Source organism: Rhododendron vialii, chromosome 12a (assembly GCF_030253575.1).
Source record: "Rhododendron vialii isolate Sample 1 chromosome 12a, ASM3025357v1".
Classification (NCBI taxonomy): domain Eukaryota; kingdom Viridiplantae; phylum Streptophyta; class Magnoliopsida; order Ericales; family Ericaceae; genus Rhododendron; species Rhododendron vialii.
The window spans coordinates 28249878-28266449 of NC_080568.1; the positions used below are offsets into that span (position 1 = coordinate 28249878).

The following is a 16572-nucleotide window of genomic DNA, read 5'->3' on the forward strand; positions in this document are numbered from 1 at the left end:
GGTCTCCGGCCAGGATTAATTGAGAAGCACGATAGTTGGTCCGGAAACCTGAGTTACCAAAAAAACTGTATAAGCTTATCAGAACTACTATCTAACAACTGCAATCCAGACACCTAAGTTAGAAAAAAACGTATAAGCTTCTCCACGCACTAGCTCTATTATCAGCTCAAACAACTGCAATCGGCAATCCACAACAGGGTTTAATGTTCGTTCAAACTATTAATTGAGTTTAATCTCAAAGATTTCTACTATACTATTCGTTTTTCTGTCTTCAAGCGTTGAACAATTTTGAGATTAGAAACATTTATTAGTGTTTGGATTGAAGGAAAATAAAAGAGCCTCACTTTTGGGAAAATAGAGTTGGGTCACTTAAGTGCGTAATTTCTGTGTCATTGAATGGTTGTATCGATCGAACTCCGTTTTCCGACGCTGATTTACAGTATGTGCCTATGTCTTGACGATAGAGATTTAGGTATTTCTACTTTGTGCAATTAGTCTCCACCCTATTTGTTTCGGGTTGCCATTAAATTTCATCTCTTTGTATTTTAGGTGAATTCCTTTTGTAAGTGTCGTTGAAATAATATGATTGCTATTGACTCGTAAAAAAAAAAAAAAAAAAATTGATTAACTGTAGCCCATAGGTGCACTTGGGAATCCAAAATGCATTGCCGTTACCGTTACCAATCCAATGGCAATTCCCGTAATTCCGACACAAATACAGGACAAATTCATCTCTCAATCGCGCGTTTTTCATTCCCCAGTACAGTCGTCTCAATATAAACACCAACCACCACATCTCTCTTAAATACTGAAACAGTGAAACAAATTCTGGAAAAAAACACACACACACAGAGAGAGAGAGATAGATACATACGGAGTATAATTCTAGAGAGATTGAGAGAGAGAGAGAGAGGGGTGATGGAGCCGTTGGTGAGGGGATTCCCTCTGCTAGCCCAGCAATTCAAATCCCTGTTCAGGAAGAACCTCATCCTCTCATGGCGGAGCAAGCGGTCCACCTCCCTCCAGCTCTTCTCCTCGGCCTTCTTCATCTTCCTCATCTTCTGCATCCAGAAGGCCCTCGACGCCCGCTTCAACACCACCACCGCCTTCGAGAACGTCTTCGACCCCGTGGCCCTCGTCTCCCCGCCGATCCCGCCGTGCGAGGAAAAGTTCTACACCAGGCTCCCCTGCTTCGACTTCGTCTGGAGCGGCAATGCTAGCTCCAGGATCGCGTCGATCGTCAGCTCGATCATGGCGAATAATCCTGGTCGCCCTATTCCTTCTGACAAGGTAAAGTTTTTAGGTCTTGAGATTTGGATTTCTGCTTGTTCAGTTTTTGGAATGTAACAGTAGCGTTTGCAAAGCTTATTAGTGTTTTTTTATACGGTCAAGAGTGTCTAAGTAAGCTTACGTGCACCTCAACTATTTCCCTCGCTAAATCTCTTGTGACCGCCTTAAGTGATAGCCTTAAGTGATTGCCAAGTTTCGAACAATCTGGGTTATTAGCTTATTAGTTTATTTAATTAGCTGAATAGGCTTTTAAAGACGGGCCTTTTTTTGGGTGGATTTGTTTTTTTTTGTTTTTTGTTTTTTTATGCCGGGGTGGAATTGTTTTTTTGTTTTTTGTTTTTTTATGCTGACCTTTTCAAGATTTTTGTTTATTGTGGAGATGATGGGGAGGGATGGAAAAAAAAAATCTCTTTCCATTCTGGTTTAAAAGAATTTTCAAGAACGAGAAGAGAAAATAGCAAAATAGAATGTTGGAAATTTTGTGTTAATTATAATTTCTATTTATCTCTTTCGTTTATATTTTGTCGACGGAGTGTTTGAGAAACTGGGTTGTTTGGATTGGTGTTTGAATTTTTTTTTGAAAAATAGTAGGGGTAATAAGTGAAGAGAGATAGGGAAAAAATGTTGGAAGTAAGGAGAATTTTTTGAAATTTTTTTTTTAAAAGGGGAGTGAACAAGGTTCTTTAATTCGCTTGGAATGGGCTTAAAGACTGGCCCTTTTGGGTGGATATTTTTTTTATTATTATTCTTACCTTCTCCAAAGTTTTTTGTATCTTGTGGAGAGGAAGGGAAGAGAAGGGGGAAAAAAATTCTCTTTCCATTGTTTGGTTTTACAAAAACCGAGAAGAGAAAAATAGGAAAATAATTTTTTGGGAAATTTTGCAATTCTCTTATTAATTATTCTCTCTATTTTTCTCTTTCTTTTAATAATTTCCGAGAAATAAAAATTACTACCAAGGCCAAGGAATATGGATCAATAAACTATATATATTGCTGATCAAAAAAAAAAAAAAAAACACGTATCTTTTGTATCATTTTTTTTTTGGCTTTTCCGTTTTATCTATGAATTTGTTTTAGGTTTCTTAATCTTGACCGGAAGTTGAAAATCTTCAATAAATGCCAGAAGATTTTAAAGAAAAGAATTATGCTTTTTAGACATCCCAACTTTCCAAATAAAGAGTTTAGTTGAATAAGAAATCTGCAACTTTTTGTCAAATGGTAATAAATCATGAACCTGTGGATCTGTGGCTTCAATTTTTCGAATTGTTTTCTATGTTTTGAAAGTTGAAATGCTCACTAGCAACTGCTTGTCAGACCTTTCTTTTGGGTCCTAAACCATTTGGGCTAGATGTGGTTCCATTTCATTACCCTTTAGATCATCTTCAATGGTAACTTGATAGAGTGGCTAGGTAAAGGCTTTATCGTAAAGCCGGTAAAGCCAGATTCTTGTAATGAGCAGCAGCGCCCAAATGTCATATGTTAGGCTTGATATTCCGATTACAGGACGTTTGGGCAGATTATGTGGGATTACCAAAGAGGCTTGCCAATTTTGGCAATTGCTAAAAATTTGGCAGTTTTAAAACACATTTCACGTCCTCTATTTTTGGAAAATTTACATGCGTGACGTGTCATACCCATGTCGTGTCACGTATACATGTCAATGCCTACCTGAATATAGAGATTCCTCCTCCCTTATACAATTTGACATTCTTGTCTTCTCATGTAGTAGGTGTCCTCTTGTGGTGCAGTGAAATAGCCTCTTTTTTATCCCTCATGAATATCGTCGATGAACTTGACCGCTTATATAGACTTTTCCTTGTTATGTATTCCTCAAAATTATTTGCTTCCTTTTCAATTCCTTGTAATTAGACATCCTTCCTAAGACTTTCTTAAATATAAACAAATCTCAACTCCTCCACATCCCAGGGCCTTGTGTCAAATGTTACGTCTACCAACTTTATTCTCGTGATTGTACGGCTCTCTCTCAACTTGTATTACTCAATTTGTTTTTGTCTTGTGCATTGGATTGGGATCTGAGATGAAATGGAGTGCTTAAAATTTTGAGGAACTTTCCTTGTAGTATCTATCATCAAGAAGAGCTAACATCTCTTGCCACAAATGCTCTTCTAATCATGTCCGAGACACTCAAATGAAAAAATAGAAATTAATGACTTGCAGGTATATATGTGCACTTAGTTTCATACTGAGCGAGCCATTGTCCCAATTATTGGGGGTTCTACATAGATCCATTTCCTCTGGTTGGTTGTCTAGTAGAGAACAACCCAACTGATGAATTCTTAGACCCCTCTTCTTAAAGGTTGAACTTTAAGTTATGTCTATCGACCTACCGCAACTTCCCTCCTATCCCAGGCTAAGGACCAGCCAAGTAGAAGATACAACATTAACCATCACCCAGATATTGGTGAAAGTTGAACTTACATAACTGTTAAAGGAAACAACCACAATATCATAGTATCATACCTTGTTTGTGCAGGTTATGTCATTTGGAACTACAAGTGAAGTGGATGACTGGCTTTTCAGCAATCCTATGACTTGCCCTGGAGCTCTCCATTTCTCAGAGAAAAATGCGACGGTAATAACTTACGGTGTACAGACTAATTCTACTGCTGTTGGAAAACTAGGGCACTTTGAAGATCCCACATTCAAATTCCAAATTCCTCTACAAATTGCGGCAGAGCGTGAAATAGCAAGGTCCTTGATTGAAGGTAGTAAATATATCGCAAGTTCTTATCATTGCAAATCTCAATATGCATCTTAGGTGTTGTAAACCTCGATATCTCGGGTTCACTAAATGCATTACTTACTATTACTCCATACACCTCAGATCCAAACTTCAGCTGGGTTGTCAATCTGAAGGAATTCGCACACCCTGCAGTGGCGACTTTCTCTGCTGTGGCTACAGTAGGACCAACCTTTTTCCTTGCAATTGCCATGTTTGGCTTTGTCTTTCAGATTAGTTCGTTGATCACAGAGAAAGAACTCAAACTTCGCCAGGTATTGATTTGTTACATCGCGTTATCTTAGAACGAAATGTGTACTTTTCTTGTCCTTGCAAAACAGTTTTCAGTCTAGTCATGTCGCATTTCCTTACAGGCGATGACAATGATGGGTCTTTATGATACCGCCTATTGGTTCTCGTGGCTCATGTGGGAAGGAATTATCACTCTCATCTCATCGCTTCTCACAGTTCTCTTCGGGATGATGTTTCAATTTGATTTTTTCTTGCACAACAACTTTGGAGTTGTGTTTCTTTTTTTCTTTATATTCCAACTGAATATGGTAAGCTTCCATAAATATTAGACTTCATTTCATATATTTTTGCCTCAACAATATCATCTTGTCCTTGTAAAGCAAACCTAATTATTAAGAATCGTGCTGGCTGATCTATCTTTCATTGCTAGATCGGTTTCGCCTTCATGCTTTCGGCCTTCATTACCCAGTCATCTTCATCAACAACTGTGGGTTTCTCTGTATTTATTATCAGCTTTCTAAGTCAGGCAAGTTACCCTCTTTTTGATGTTGAAACATGTATTGCTGACCTAATTAGCATAATTGATCTCTCTTTTCCTTTGCAGATTATTACACAATTTGGATTTCCCTACAGTACTGACTACTCTAGTACCTACCGAGCCATCTGGTCTGTGTTTCCGCCAAACCTTCTCGCTGAAGGTCTGACATTGCTTTCTGGTGCAACGGCCACTTCCCTAGATCCTGGAATCAGTTGGCGCAGAAGAGGGAAATGTGCTCCAAACGATACAGAGTGCGTGATCACAATTGTAGGTTCACTGTTCACTTATTCAACTTAAGTCCCTTCCGTCTTTGTGGTTTTTGTGTGCACATGAGCATGCCGTGTATTTCTGATTCTTATCTTACCACCTTTATCTTCTGCAAACCTTAACAATGGTCATTGCAGTTAACACAAGCATAATTTGTTGTGTTTTTGGCAGAATGATATCTATATATGGCTCATATCAACATTCCTTGTGTGGTTTGTTTTGGCAATCTACTTCGACAATATTATCCCAAACTCTTCTGGTGTAAGAAAATCAGTGTTCTACTTCTTAAACCCTGGATATTGGACAGGGAAAGGTGGAAAGGTGGCAGGTAATTGAGTTTGTTCGAATAATCTATCTTCCTTAATTTTCTTGGTTGGATGTTACTGGTAAACTAATGCTTCATCTTGTTCTTCTATTAGAGGGTGGCATATGTAGTTGCACAAGATCGGTTCCCCCGCCGGAAGATGTCACTCCGGATGATGAGGACGTACATGAAGAAGAAAACACTGTTAAACAAGCAGCAAGTGAAGGTGAAGTCGATACAAATATTGCTGTTCAAATACGTGGTCTTGTGAAGATGTATCCCGGTACGACAAAGATTGGTTGTTGCAAATGTGAAAAGACCTCGCATTATCATGCTCTCAAGGTAACAGTGTCCTTTCACCTTTTGTGTTACTATATTTTGGGCTTCTCCTAAGGCAAAAATATATTTTTAAATAATGTGCGCAGAAAGATTTTAGGCTATGCTTACGGCGAAGAGGAGTTATTGCTCAAATAAGAACTCCAGTGTGTTATAGGTGTGAGGTTCCTCTAATAGGATCTACGACAACCCCTCCCCACCATGCAGAGGGGAAAATAAATAAATAAGTGGTATACATTTATGCGTGCACAAATATAACGTGGACCTTACTTTCAGGGCTTATGGGTGAACGTTGCAAAAGATCACCTATTCTGTCTCCTTGGGCCCAATGGAGCTGGAAAAACTACTGCAATTAACTGTTTGACAGGAATTACACCAGTGACAGCTGGAGATGGTAATGACTTCTGCTTCAGATTTCCACGTTCATCGGCTGGGATTTATTTGGATAAAGACCGAAGACATTTACCAAACATAACATGTCTTTTTTGCAGCATTAATATACGGATGTTCTGTTAGAAGCTCCGTTGGCATGTCAAATATTCGAAGAATGATAGGAGTTTGTCCCCAGGTGACTCCTGCTTCATTCCTTTCTGTTTCTTTTCAATCTTTCACTATTTTTATAGATGTGATTGTTCCATCATTTAAAGATTAACTCAGAAACAGAATTGATTCTGTTACACTTTTCATAGTTTGATATTCTTTGGGATGCTTTGTCTGGTCAAGACCACCTCCACCTCTTTGCCAGCATCAAAGGCCTTCCCCCAGCTTCAATTAAATCGGTGCATGCTATGACTGATTTCCTTGATAATGTCTCATTAAGTATCCATTTTCAATTATATTTGTTCTAACATGAGTCTCTTTTCCCAAGCCCAGGTTGCACAGAAATCATTAGCTGAGGTAATGCTCACGGAGGCAGCCAAAATTAGAGCTGGTAGTTACAGCGGAGGAATGAAACGACGGCTTAGTGTTGCAATAGCCCTTATTGGTGATCCAAAGTTAGTCATATTGGATGAGCCGGTATGCTAGACAATCTTCCTTCTTATTACAAGTCCACTTTAATAATTTTCTCACCAGAAGTTTCCTTTAATTTGCAGACTACTGGTATGGATCCAATAACTCGGAGGCATGTTTGGGACATAATTGAGGACGCAAAGAAAGGACGTGCCATTATATTAACTACCCATTCAATGGAAGAAGCTGACATTTTAAGTGACCGCATAGGGATCATGGCAAAGGGTAGGCTTCGCTGCATTGGAACCTCTATCAGGTTGAAGTCAAAGTTTGGAACTGGTTTTGTCGCCAATATAAGCTTCTCTGGAGCCGCAAATGAAACTCCTGTCGGAGGGGGTGATGAGATTGTTGTGAATCACGAGCCAGTGAAACAGTTTTTTAAAGATGTGCGTGGCAAGAGCAGTTGTTTAAAAATTTTAGTTGACTAAAAAACATGTGATTTTGACATGCATATTATTTTTGACAGCATTTGAATGTCGTACCCAAAGAGGAGAACAAGTCATTCCTGACATATGTTATTCCCCATGACAGGGAGGGACTACTGATGGTAAGTACTCGTCACTTCTTAACTGTATCAAGAGTTTTAGTCCCTGCTTATTTGAAACTTCAGTGATATCCAATTGTAATTGAGAACAATGGGAAGTTAACCATGCTTGCATCAATACTGATGTAAGTGGACAAGAAAGTCATGATCCATATGGCTATGACCAATGGCTTCAAATTTGCTTGGGGAAGCATTCCTCTACGTGGATCATGATTCCATTGGCAAAGCTATTTCATAATTGCCATGTTAATAGTATTGAGGGCCTCATTTTCATGTTTTTTGCACCTCTCTTTGGGTTTCTATGAAAATCTCCATAAGCTTTTTTCGTCTGGGTCTTGTAAATCCTGTAAGATTTCACAATTTTGTGTTTTTGTCAAATGCATCCATGTAGAACTTCTTCGCGGAGCTCCAAGACAGAGAAAAAGAATTTGGCATAGCCGATATCCAACTTGGTCTTACAACTCTCGAAGAAGTTTTTCTTAATATAGCAAGGCAAGCAGAGCTGGAAAGTTCTGCATCAGGGAGCTTAGCGACTCTCACTTTGACTTCAGGGACCGCAGTTCAGGTATGCTATATAATTACTCTATCTTAATTGTGTACTGAGAGCATCTCCAATGTTGGATATAGGTAGCTATGGTGGAGTTTCTATATGTAGCTTTCTCGTTATATAACAATGAATAGAGTCAAATTGCTATATTGCAGAAACAATGCTCTAATGAGGTGATGCTATTTTTTCTATTTTCTGACCAAAACCATATAGTTCCTTGCGGGATCATTAAGAGAGGGAGAGAGTTCTTTTGAGCATGCCATGGCCTAGCCAAAAAAAAAAAGGCATAGCATTGGTTTGTAACTTCATGTGAAATATAGCAACAGAAACTCAAATAGAAAGACATTGGAGGTGTTCTAACATAAATTAGTTGTTGTCATGAATTGAAATCGGTTTCCTGTTTCTGTTTTGCAACGACCATGAAGATACCCGTGGGAGCAAGGTTCATAGCAATTCCAGGAACTGAGTCTGCAGAGAACGCAAAAGGTGTTATGGTGGAAGTATACTGGGACCAAGATGATTCCGGTGCCCTCTGCATTTCTGGCCACTCACCTGAAACTCCGGTACCACCTCATGTTCAACTAACGGCTCCTTCAACCGCCACTTCTCGTAGAAGTATCTTAAGACGACCTGGACCAACTTTAGGAATCGTGATTGACCCTAATCAAATTGGTACAGAGACTTTTGGATGATATCTCATTGTTTGTTTCCAATATCACAGAGGTACATACAGGTTTTGAACATTGTAACATTGTTGGACATTCATTATATAGTGGCTCTCTCATTCTTGTAGTGTGAAAGGACCGAAGGTATACAGATTTTGGCTTCAGCAATAGAGTTGTATTGATTTATTGTCATCACTGAAATAATACTAATATTTTGCACCTTTGGCATTGAAAGAGTCTAGGGGTGCACACCAGCCCGGTAGCTCGCCCAACTTAGCCCGTATTTTTAGGGTTCTGAAAAAGTATTTAAGCTTATAGGGTTGGGCTAGGTTGAGATTTTAAGTCCATTTAGTAAATGGGTTAGGTTTGGAAAAATTCCTTAAGGCCCAACCCATTAAAAATAAAACAACTCTTTTTTAATAAGAGGTCCTGACTTGAACCGATATACTAATTACTCATAGTTGTCTTCCTTCTTTTTTTTTTTTGGGCTCTATATGAAATGTTGTTAAGAAGTGTGATTTTAAAGGAGAGTCACATAATTTTTTGCATAATACAGCTTCATGGATGTTGGAGAATTCCAACTTTTTGAGCACTTATAATTGCTTTTTGTGGAGACAATTTAATTGTTAAAACTTTTATGGGTCTTTTTTATGTCGGATACAATGCTTTAGAAAAATAAATGGAGTTATTGGACGGGCTTGGGAAATACAATTTTAATTGGGCAGGACTTGGGACTATTTATTGAAGCCCGATTATTAATTGGGCGGGTTTGGGTATGCGTAAGTCTCTTTATTATGTAGTGTAAGCACGGTTTAAATCCGGCCCGGCCCGATATTTTTGCAGCCCTATGAAAGACTATCTAATTATATAAAGAAATTACTTGTAAGATTAAATTATGCTGCATTATTGCTACTTAAATTGTGTATATGAGCAACAATAGTTTCTGAATAAAACATTGAAATTAATGGAATAAGAATTTGTCATTTTCACGTGGGTGCATGTTGTTGGGTTCAAAACTTTGGACTTTTGTAAATGGAACCTTTTTTTAACCCATTCGGATGAAAGGGTGTGAACCCAAGATTTGCGGTACTGTTCCATACAATGGTGTCGGGGGTTCGGGACCGGTGAGTAGTGGTGGAGCCAGGATTTTAACTCCGGAGGGGTCCGGCTTAGACGCTTAGTAGATATATATTTTTCATCGGAACTTATACCTATTATATCATAAAGTTTTTACTTTTCAATTCATTATATTTGTTCATTAAAATAATTCTTTAGGCTACTATCACGTGCTTATTTTTTTTATTTATGAAAGAAATTGATAAATGAGAATGTAAAATAACTTGTATTTTTTAGTATCAAATTGAACCAAAATTATTAAGATTATAAGTAGCTATACACAAATAATTATCAAATAATATTTAAAATTAGGTATATACAAAATAAAAATTATAAAATTCGGACGCTCGGGGAGCTGGGGCCGGAGCCCCCCCGGGCCCCAACATAGCTCTGCCCTGCAAATAAGCCGAGTCGAGCTTTATATTACTCCGCATTCGAGCTTAGCTCATTTAGTAAACGAGGGTACCCACTTCATTAAAGCCAATAAACTTCTTTTAATAGTTTACATTTACGCGGTGAGAATCCAACTACCAATTAATTGAAGTTACTAATTTCTGTTGAAGCTCGCGAAAGACGATGCATTTATTATTGTGAAGAGATTGCCTTATTCACGGAGGCTCCTCCGCGCCATCCCATTTCAGCGTTCGTCTCGTCAATGAACGGTCCAGATTTTAAAGAAATTATTCTTACGAATAGTTATATTTTCTCCCTTAGTCCACTATATTTCGGTAAATAGTTATTGAAAATCATACATAACATTTCGATAAATAGCTGTTGAAGACAAGATTATATTTCGGTAACTACATGTCGAAAATATGTTCAACCTTCGGTAAACAACTGCCGAACATACATTTTCGGTAAATAGCTATTGAAAAAAATATTTTATTTCGGTAATTGTATACTGAAAATGTATCTCAATTTCTGTAACTAACTGTCGAGTATAATTGAAAATTTTTAATGGGCTAAGAGAGAAAATACGAGACTGCGAATAGTCGCCCCCTCATTATATTTATGCGGCCAAAAAGCTACTACTAGCGGAGTATTATCCAAATTAAACTTACTATTTCTGCAAATGACGATGAAAACCGCGTCGAATAAAAAGTCCGGACCAATCCGGGCATCCCCCACCGTGCAAGCTGGATAATGAAGAAACATACTTTTACCCAAACATGGGGAGGTGTAATCCGTTGGCTCAAAAGATTTCTAACGGTGTAAAAGATTTAAAATTTCGAAATTCGAATTATGTGCGCCTTGGATGGGGTGGGCCACGAAATAGGAGCCGTTCAAATTATTCTTCCCATTTTTCACTTTGATGATCAACCAACCACTCTTTGACTATTTCGCTTTCGTCACCAGAGGGAAATACTAGTAGTAATAAGTAGTAGGAATTTGTACTTAACGTCAGTAGACTTTTTGACAATAATAACAATAATAAAGTTACTTAAGATTGAGATTTGTGTAAATGGTTATGAGAGTTCAATTACTATGAAGAGATGAAGTTATATATTGAGCAGGTTGGATAGTCAAGGGTGATCGCGGTGAATCCTATTTCAAAGGATCAAATTAGAATCCTCGCATGTAACTATCCCCTCATATAATGTGAAATGAAACTCACGAATATCTCCTTTGATGATCTAGTTGTCCATTTTCGTAGATTTCAATGTGTACAATATCTATTCAAAAATCATGTTAATTAGATATTGGTAAGAGTTTGTTCGGGAAAAAAAACATTTTGAGAGGAATTGATGGTTGCAATCTTATCGTCTATTTCTCTCATGACAAATACTCCGTATAATTAGATAATGATGTCCAATTAATGCAACCTTTTATATTGATGATTTACACATTGAGACCTATACAATGAATGAAACAGATTATTAGAGATCTTTAGGTCCCATTTCTGCATAACATGATAAATCATCAAATGAGAGGAACTTGACTCGTGAAGATCATATGAAAGCATCTCCAACCCATCAAATCATTATTGATCAACAGTCTATTTTTTTATTTTATTTTAGGTCACATGAAGGACACACAAGAAAACCCCAAGGGGCTTGCTTCCTTCTAAAGTCTTATATTCGAAATTCCTTAAGTACTATCAACTCATTTTTGGTCAGTTCATACAGAGGTTTTGTTCCGACTTGATTGGGCTCTTTGTAAGTGAACTGTGAGATTGGGTTTCCACCGGTATCAACTGAAGGTGTGCGTAAACTAACCCTTACACTCGAGCTATTAAAAAAAAGTACGACACGAGGACCATGACTATATTTGGCTTAGATTTTGAAGAAGATTTTGCGCAAACGGGCAAACACTCGAGTTATCAAAAAAGAAGAAAGAAGATGAAAAACATCATTGTTCGTGCACAACACATAAAATACCAAAGCCGGCAACGGGGCCCACACAGTTTTATCCCGCCCAAATGCCCAATTAGATCATCCTATAACTGCCTTTGTCTACGTACATATACCCTCTCCTCTTCTTCACTTTCCCCTAATTTTCTCTCTCTCTCTCTCTCTCTCTCTCTCTCTCTCTCTAGCGAAGAACCAATGGAGGACTCCGCTATAGACCAATCATCGGCCCCCGGTACGACAAACCTACGCCCTGCTCTCTTTCTTCTAGTGAAACATATATGTATATAGATATGTATGTACGTATAGGCACTTGAGTCTAATTCGTTGTCGATGATATCCTGATTTTGCAGCCATTGCCGGGAGATCATCGTCCAAACTTCGGTATCCACTGAGATCGGCCGCTAAACCGAAGGACGAGAAGCCGCCGCCGCCGGCCGAATTGTCAAACTCTTCCGTTCCTAGAAGGTATACAAAAAATCTCCTGTTCCCTTTTTTATAACTCTGTTTCGAGAAAATAGCGCCGTAAAATCCGGTGAAGGGGTCCCACAAGAAGGCTCGAGGCCAGGGCGACTGTTCACCAAAAACCACAATTCTCCACGAAGTGATAAAGCAATAAAATGTTTCGGGGAGTTGAAAATAAGCATAGGTTCGGAAATTCTGAATATGTCAACCGTTCGAACTGCTGCTGAATCCATGAGCAGAAAAGAGACTCGTGTGGCGAATTTTTTTTTTTTTATCAGAAAAAAAATCCTCCATGGTAGTTTTTGCGATCACAGATTTTCGTTCCTCCGGATACAATTTATCCGTTCAAATTTCTACAAGTGGTTTAGTCTATCTTCGATTAGACGGACTAGTAATGAGGGACTACATATCCTCATAAGATGATTAAATATTGAGGAAGTATGCAATCTCATAAGATGAGTAATTCTACTGGACAGATAGGGAGCGATTAGTGGTATTACATCCCTGAAGTAATGTATATCTCCTGTTTGGTAGGTGGTCGGGCGGTTACATATGTCATCCATGAAATTTGCAATCTACTCTCATTAGAGTGAGGACTAATCTGGCTCATCAAACAGACCCTTAGAGTATAAATAATTGGTGACTTTAGGTTTCGGTGCGTAAATGTCCCTGGTTTGGTACTGGTGTTCTGCGAATCGGACACTTCATGGTTGAATTGTGTTTGTGAAGGACTATAGAGATATAGTGATTAGTAGGCTGTAGCGCCGACTTCTAATTTGATTTTTCTGGTTGAGATGAGCAAGGCATAAAGAATATTGAATGTTGAAGAAAATTATAGTTTACAACTGTCAAGATGCTTGATTAGCATGCATATGTTAAATTTAGTACCTGTGAAGCATGGATGCCGATACAGGACAAAAACACAGTACAGGTCCGGATGCAGCGATATGGGAAGACCTTAAAAAATAGGGTACGGGCACGGCTACAATACATTTATATGAGTATTTGTCTTTATCATTTTTACATTTTTAGTATTGTAAAGTAGACAACAGCTCAAGAATAGTGGAAAAACATTCCAATATTTGTTTCTTAAGTACAAAATTCGCAAGGACTAACTGATTAAGTACTAGTGTAGGAGCCTTACTTTTTAGTTTCATTATGTTTCTAATGTAATTTTATATGTAGTATGCGCGGATGGGCAAATGTGCAATTTATGTGCAAATGTAAGTAATTGCAAGCGAAAATTGGAGCGGTTGGGAAAGGAGCAGATAAACTTCAGTTTTAATGAATTTTATTCCATGTTGATGCAATATAAGCTTACCTTTGATACTTCATAGTGAAGTTCCCCAGTGTCAAGGAAGAATCAGAGAACAGTTCTCGTTTGCAGTTTTCAGATTCAGTTTCAGCGAACACTTTCAGAAACTTATTTTGTTGATGGTGTTTGGAACTTTTTATCCGGGATTTTTTTGGGAAAAGATGCCATTTCTGAGAGAACATCTATTTTCTTTCCTGATGTCAAAAACTGGTCCGCTTACAATGATTAAGGTATGAAAGCAATGAGTGTTTTGTGTTAAAAACAGTCTCAAAGAAAATGAGGATGACTGGTTCTGAAAAACATTCAGTTTTTTTTCCATATTTATGTCATTAACAGCAACGCAAATTATTTATAAAATTACAGTTTGCTGATATGTTGGGATGCTTCTTCAGGGGAAGATCTGCATCAAATGTAAGTCAGAGTGTGAGTGTCCTTGATCTCTCTAGCAAGGAAAAGTCAGGCAAGCCTCCAAGAAGGCTCTCAATTCCAGCCAAGTCAACTGTTAGCCCTGTTCCAAAAACTGTGGGCGATATTACGCCAATCTTGGAGGCTAGCGCAAGAAGTTCTGTTCGTATTTGTGGGAAAAATGGCACACCGGTTTCTGATGTTCCAAAGTCATCCAACAGAAAGAAGTTCAGTATTCTGTTATCAGCATCGTATTGGCTATCACAGATTAAGCTCTCAGAATGCGCTGCTAAGCACACTATTTCACTTGGTTTCTTCAAACTGGCTTTAGAGGCTGGATGTGAGGTATGACAAATCATATTTATCCTTAATTATTTGCAGAAAATACCATATAGCTGAGATGAATATTTTTGCCTCGAGGTTTAGAAGAATAATTTTTCATATAATGTACCTGTTGGACGCGTACAGGTTTGCAATCCAAACAGTTTACTCCTGTTCTCATGTTACGGGAATACTTAAAATTACTAAAAAATCTGGATCATTTTGCAGACCACTGTTTGCTGAGATTGGCTTTTGTTGCATATAATGTAGTGCTTTTTCCGACAAGGTTAAACAAATAAACAATATAGATATAGTGTTTGTTATTCATGACTTCATTGCAAACCAGAGTTTTTGTCTGATTGACCATTCATTGTCTGAGACTAGGACATTGGAAACAGTTTTATTCATCAATTACACATTCTATTTTCCATGAAATTATTGGGATGTGCCTGACCTGTAACTTGCAATGAAGTGAGTTCGACAAGAGAAAAACAAGTTGGAAAAAATAACTTGACTTGGAGTCTTGGACAAAGAAAAAGAAGTGACTTAATGGTAAAAATTAGCTTACACCCTTTGAAGTAGCGTATGTCCTTTGGAGGGATGCTAGTCCTTTTGATTGTGCAGCTGCTGCAGCATTTAGATGAAACTACTGTTGCTTGTTTGGCAACAGCGACTACATTCACACTTGAAATTGGTGGTGATGATCTATGAATGTTCATTTCTCGTGCCGTTAGAGTGTTGATATTGACTTTTTTTTCTTCCTTCTTTCTTTTTTCCATCTTTTAGTCTATTCAAAGAATGAGGGATGAGCTAAAATCCTATGCACAGCGACATAACTTAGCTGAGCTTGGAGAACCTGTGAAAGAATTGTTTGAAAGCTACGGTATTTCAGAAAAATCTGAGCAGTTGCAAGTCTCTGAAATCTGTTCCCAAGCACCTGAAGAGGGAACACGGTCATCTGATGATGACGTACACAGCTCTTCTTCTGGAACCAGAACTGGGAAACTGAAACCAAAGTCTTCGAGTACTACTAATAATGCTACGCAAGTTTCCCCAGCCAAAGAATCGGCCAAGAATACTCGAATAGATAAACCAGGAACGAGGACCAGAGGATCATGGAATAGGAATTCTGCGGATGCAAAATCTGGTTTGATAACTGCAGGGCGTAACGCATCTAAGAAATCCCAGAAGCCTACTAAACAAGAATCTAATGATAAGATTAAGAGGCAAGGAGAGCAAGCAGCTAGTGAACAAGGTAATCCCTTAAGTGTGTATGTAGCTAATTTCATAGCACATTTTTGCATATGCAGTGTCGTAAATTGATGGGTTTATCTTTTGTAGATTCAGCCAACCCTTGTCAAGCAAACGAAGCACTCCAAGAAAACAAGGAAAATATGGTAAAGTCTAATTTCTGAGATAGTTATGGAATTATACCGTGAGCATCTTCTGCAAGATTGTGTCAATTGATCAGAGCAATTTTTTTTTTCTCTCTGGTCAACCAAAGGTTTTAAGCTTCTTCGATTTTTTGAACAAAAACCTGGCTTGTTAAATTGTTCTTATTTGGGTGACTAAGATATGTGTTTGGTAGAGGATTTAGTCTTTTGTAATTGATTCTCAACACAACCCCAAGTACGTTTCTATAGCGGTGCAGAAGATGCCCCTAACAAAACAAATACTAACCTAACTAGCTGTCACAAACATGTAAATTTTAACTTACTTTGGTCTCTGTATAGTTATATGATATAATTAAACCCGTTTATATATTTCCCTTCATAGTTATCATTTGTACTTTTTATTGTTGTAGAATGCTCCTCAGGTGGAAGAGATCAGTTTGACTGAAGTCTAGACTGAATCCTGCGCCAAGCATGCTGAACTATCCAATTCTCATGTTCTTATTCGATTGTTTTCGATGTTCTTTGTGAAGGTTTTTAGTTTTTCGGGTATAGATAGGACTATTTTGAAATGCTTCTGTGTGTTTTCCCATGTGTTTGCTAATTGTATTGAAATTGTTTTCGCCTGATTCGGGAATTATTCCGGGCTTGATTTTTGTGCATAAGGTATGATATGGTTTTTATCTTTTGGTTGTATTATGATGCCGTCTTGGTCCT

General features: G+C 38.0%; 2 protein-coding genes across 3 annotated transcripts; both read left to right on the forward strand.

Moving 5' to 3' along the window:
- Positions 1-812: 812 nt before the first annotated feature.
- On the forward strand, positions 813-8686 carry LOC131311957 (ABC transporter A family member 2-like). The gene is made up of 16 exons (XM_058339625.1): positions 813-1290; positions 3785-4016; positions 4136-4305; positions 4405-4590; positions 4713-4808; positions 4887-5087; positions 5259-5415; positions 5507-5733; positions 6004-6121; positions 6219-6295; positions 6417-6506; positions 6601-6744; positions 6822-7124; positions 7205-7285; positions 7674-7847; positions 8255-8686. The coding sequence occupies exons 1-16, from the start codon at positions 919-921 to the stop codon at positions 8519-8521; spliced, it is 2895 nt and encodes a 964-aa protein (XP_058195608.1). The 5' UTR covers positions 813-918; the 3' UTR covers positions 8522-8686.
- Positions 8687-12045: 3359 nt separating this feature from the next.
- LOC131310874 (uncharacterized) lies at positions 12046-16554 on the forward strand. Of its 2 annotated transcripts, none has more exons than XM_058338123.1 (6): positions 12046-12193; positions 12312-12426; positions 14131-14488; positions 15251-15719; positions 15806-15861; positions 16269-16554. In XM_058338123.1, exons 1-6 carry the CDS (start codon positions 12157-12159, stop codon positions 16308-16310), a joined length of 1077 nt encoding a protein of 358 aa, XP_058194106.1. In that variant the 5' UTR covers positions 12046-12156; the 3' UTR covers positions 16311-16554. The 2 variants fall into 2 exon arrangements, with proteins under 2 accessions (XP_058194106.1, XP_058194107.1); XM_058338124.1 differs by having other exon boundaries at positions 15812-15861.
- Positions 16555-16572: the final 18 nt, after the last annotated feature.

What these genes read in the sequence shown, in the direction of transcription:
- LOC131311957 (XM_058339625.1), top strand. Translation starts at nt 919, where the DNA reads ATGGAGCCGTTGGTGAGGGGATTCCCTCTGCTAGCCCAGCAATTCAAA. An exon ending in CCCCAGCTTCAATTAAATCG is followed by an intron (nt 6,507 to 6,600) that starts GTGCATGCTATG and finishes TCCCAAGCCCAG; the next exon opens with GTTGCACAGAAATCATTAGC. An exon ending in CTTCAGGGACCGCAGTTCAG is followed by an intron (nt 7,848 to 8,254) that starts GTATGCTATATA and finishes ACGACCATGAAG; the next exon opens with ATACCCGTGGGAGCAAGGTT.
- LOC131310874 (XM_058338123.1), top strand. Translation starts at nt 12,157, where the DNA reads ATGGAGGACTCCGCTATAGACCAATCATCGGCCCCCG. An exon ending in CTTTAGAGGCTGGATGTGAG is followed by an intron (nt 14,489 to 15,250) that starts GTATGACAAATC and finishes TCCATCTTTTAG; the next exon opens with TCTATTCAAAGAATGAGGGA. An exon ending in GCAAGCAGCTAGTGAACAAG is followed by an intron (nt 15,720 to 15,805) that starts GTAATCCCTTAA and finishes TATCTTTTGTAG; the next exon opens with ATTCAGCCAACCCTTGTCAA.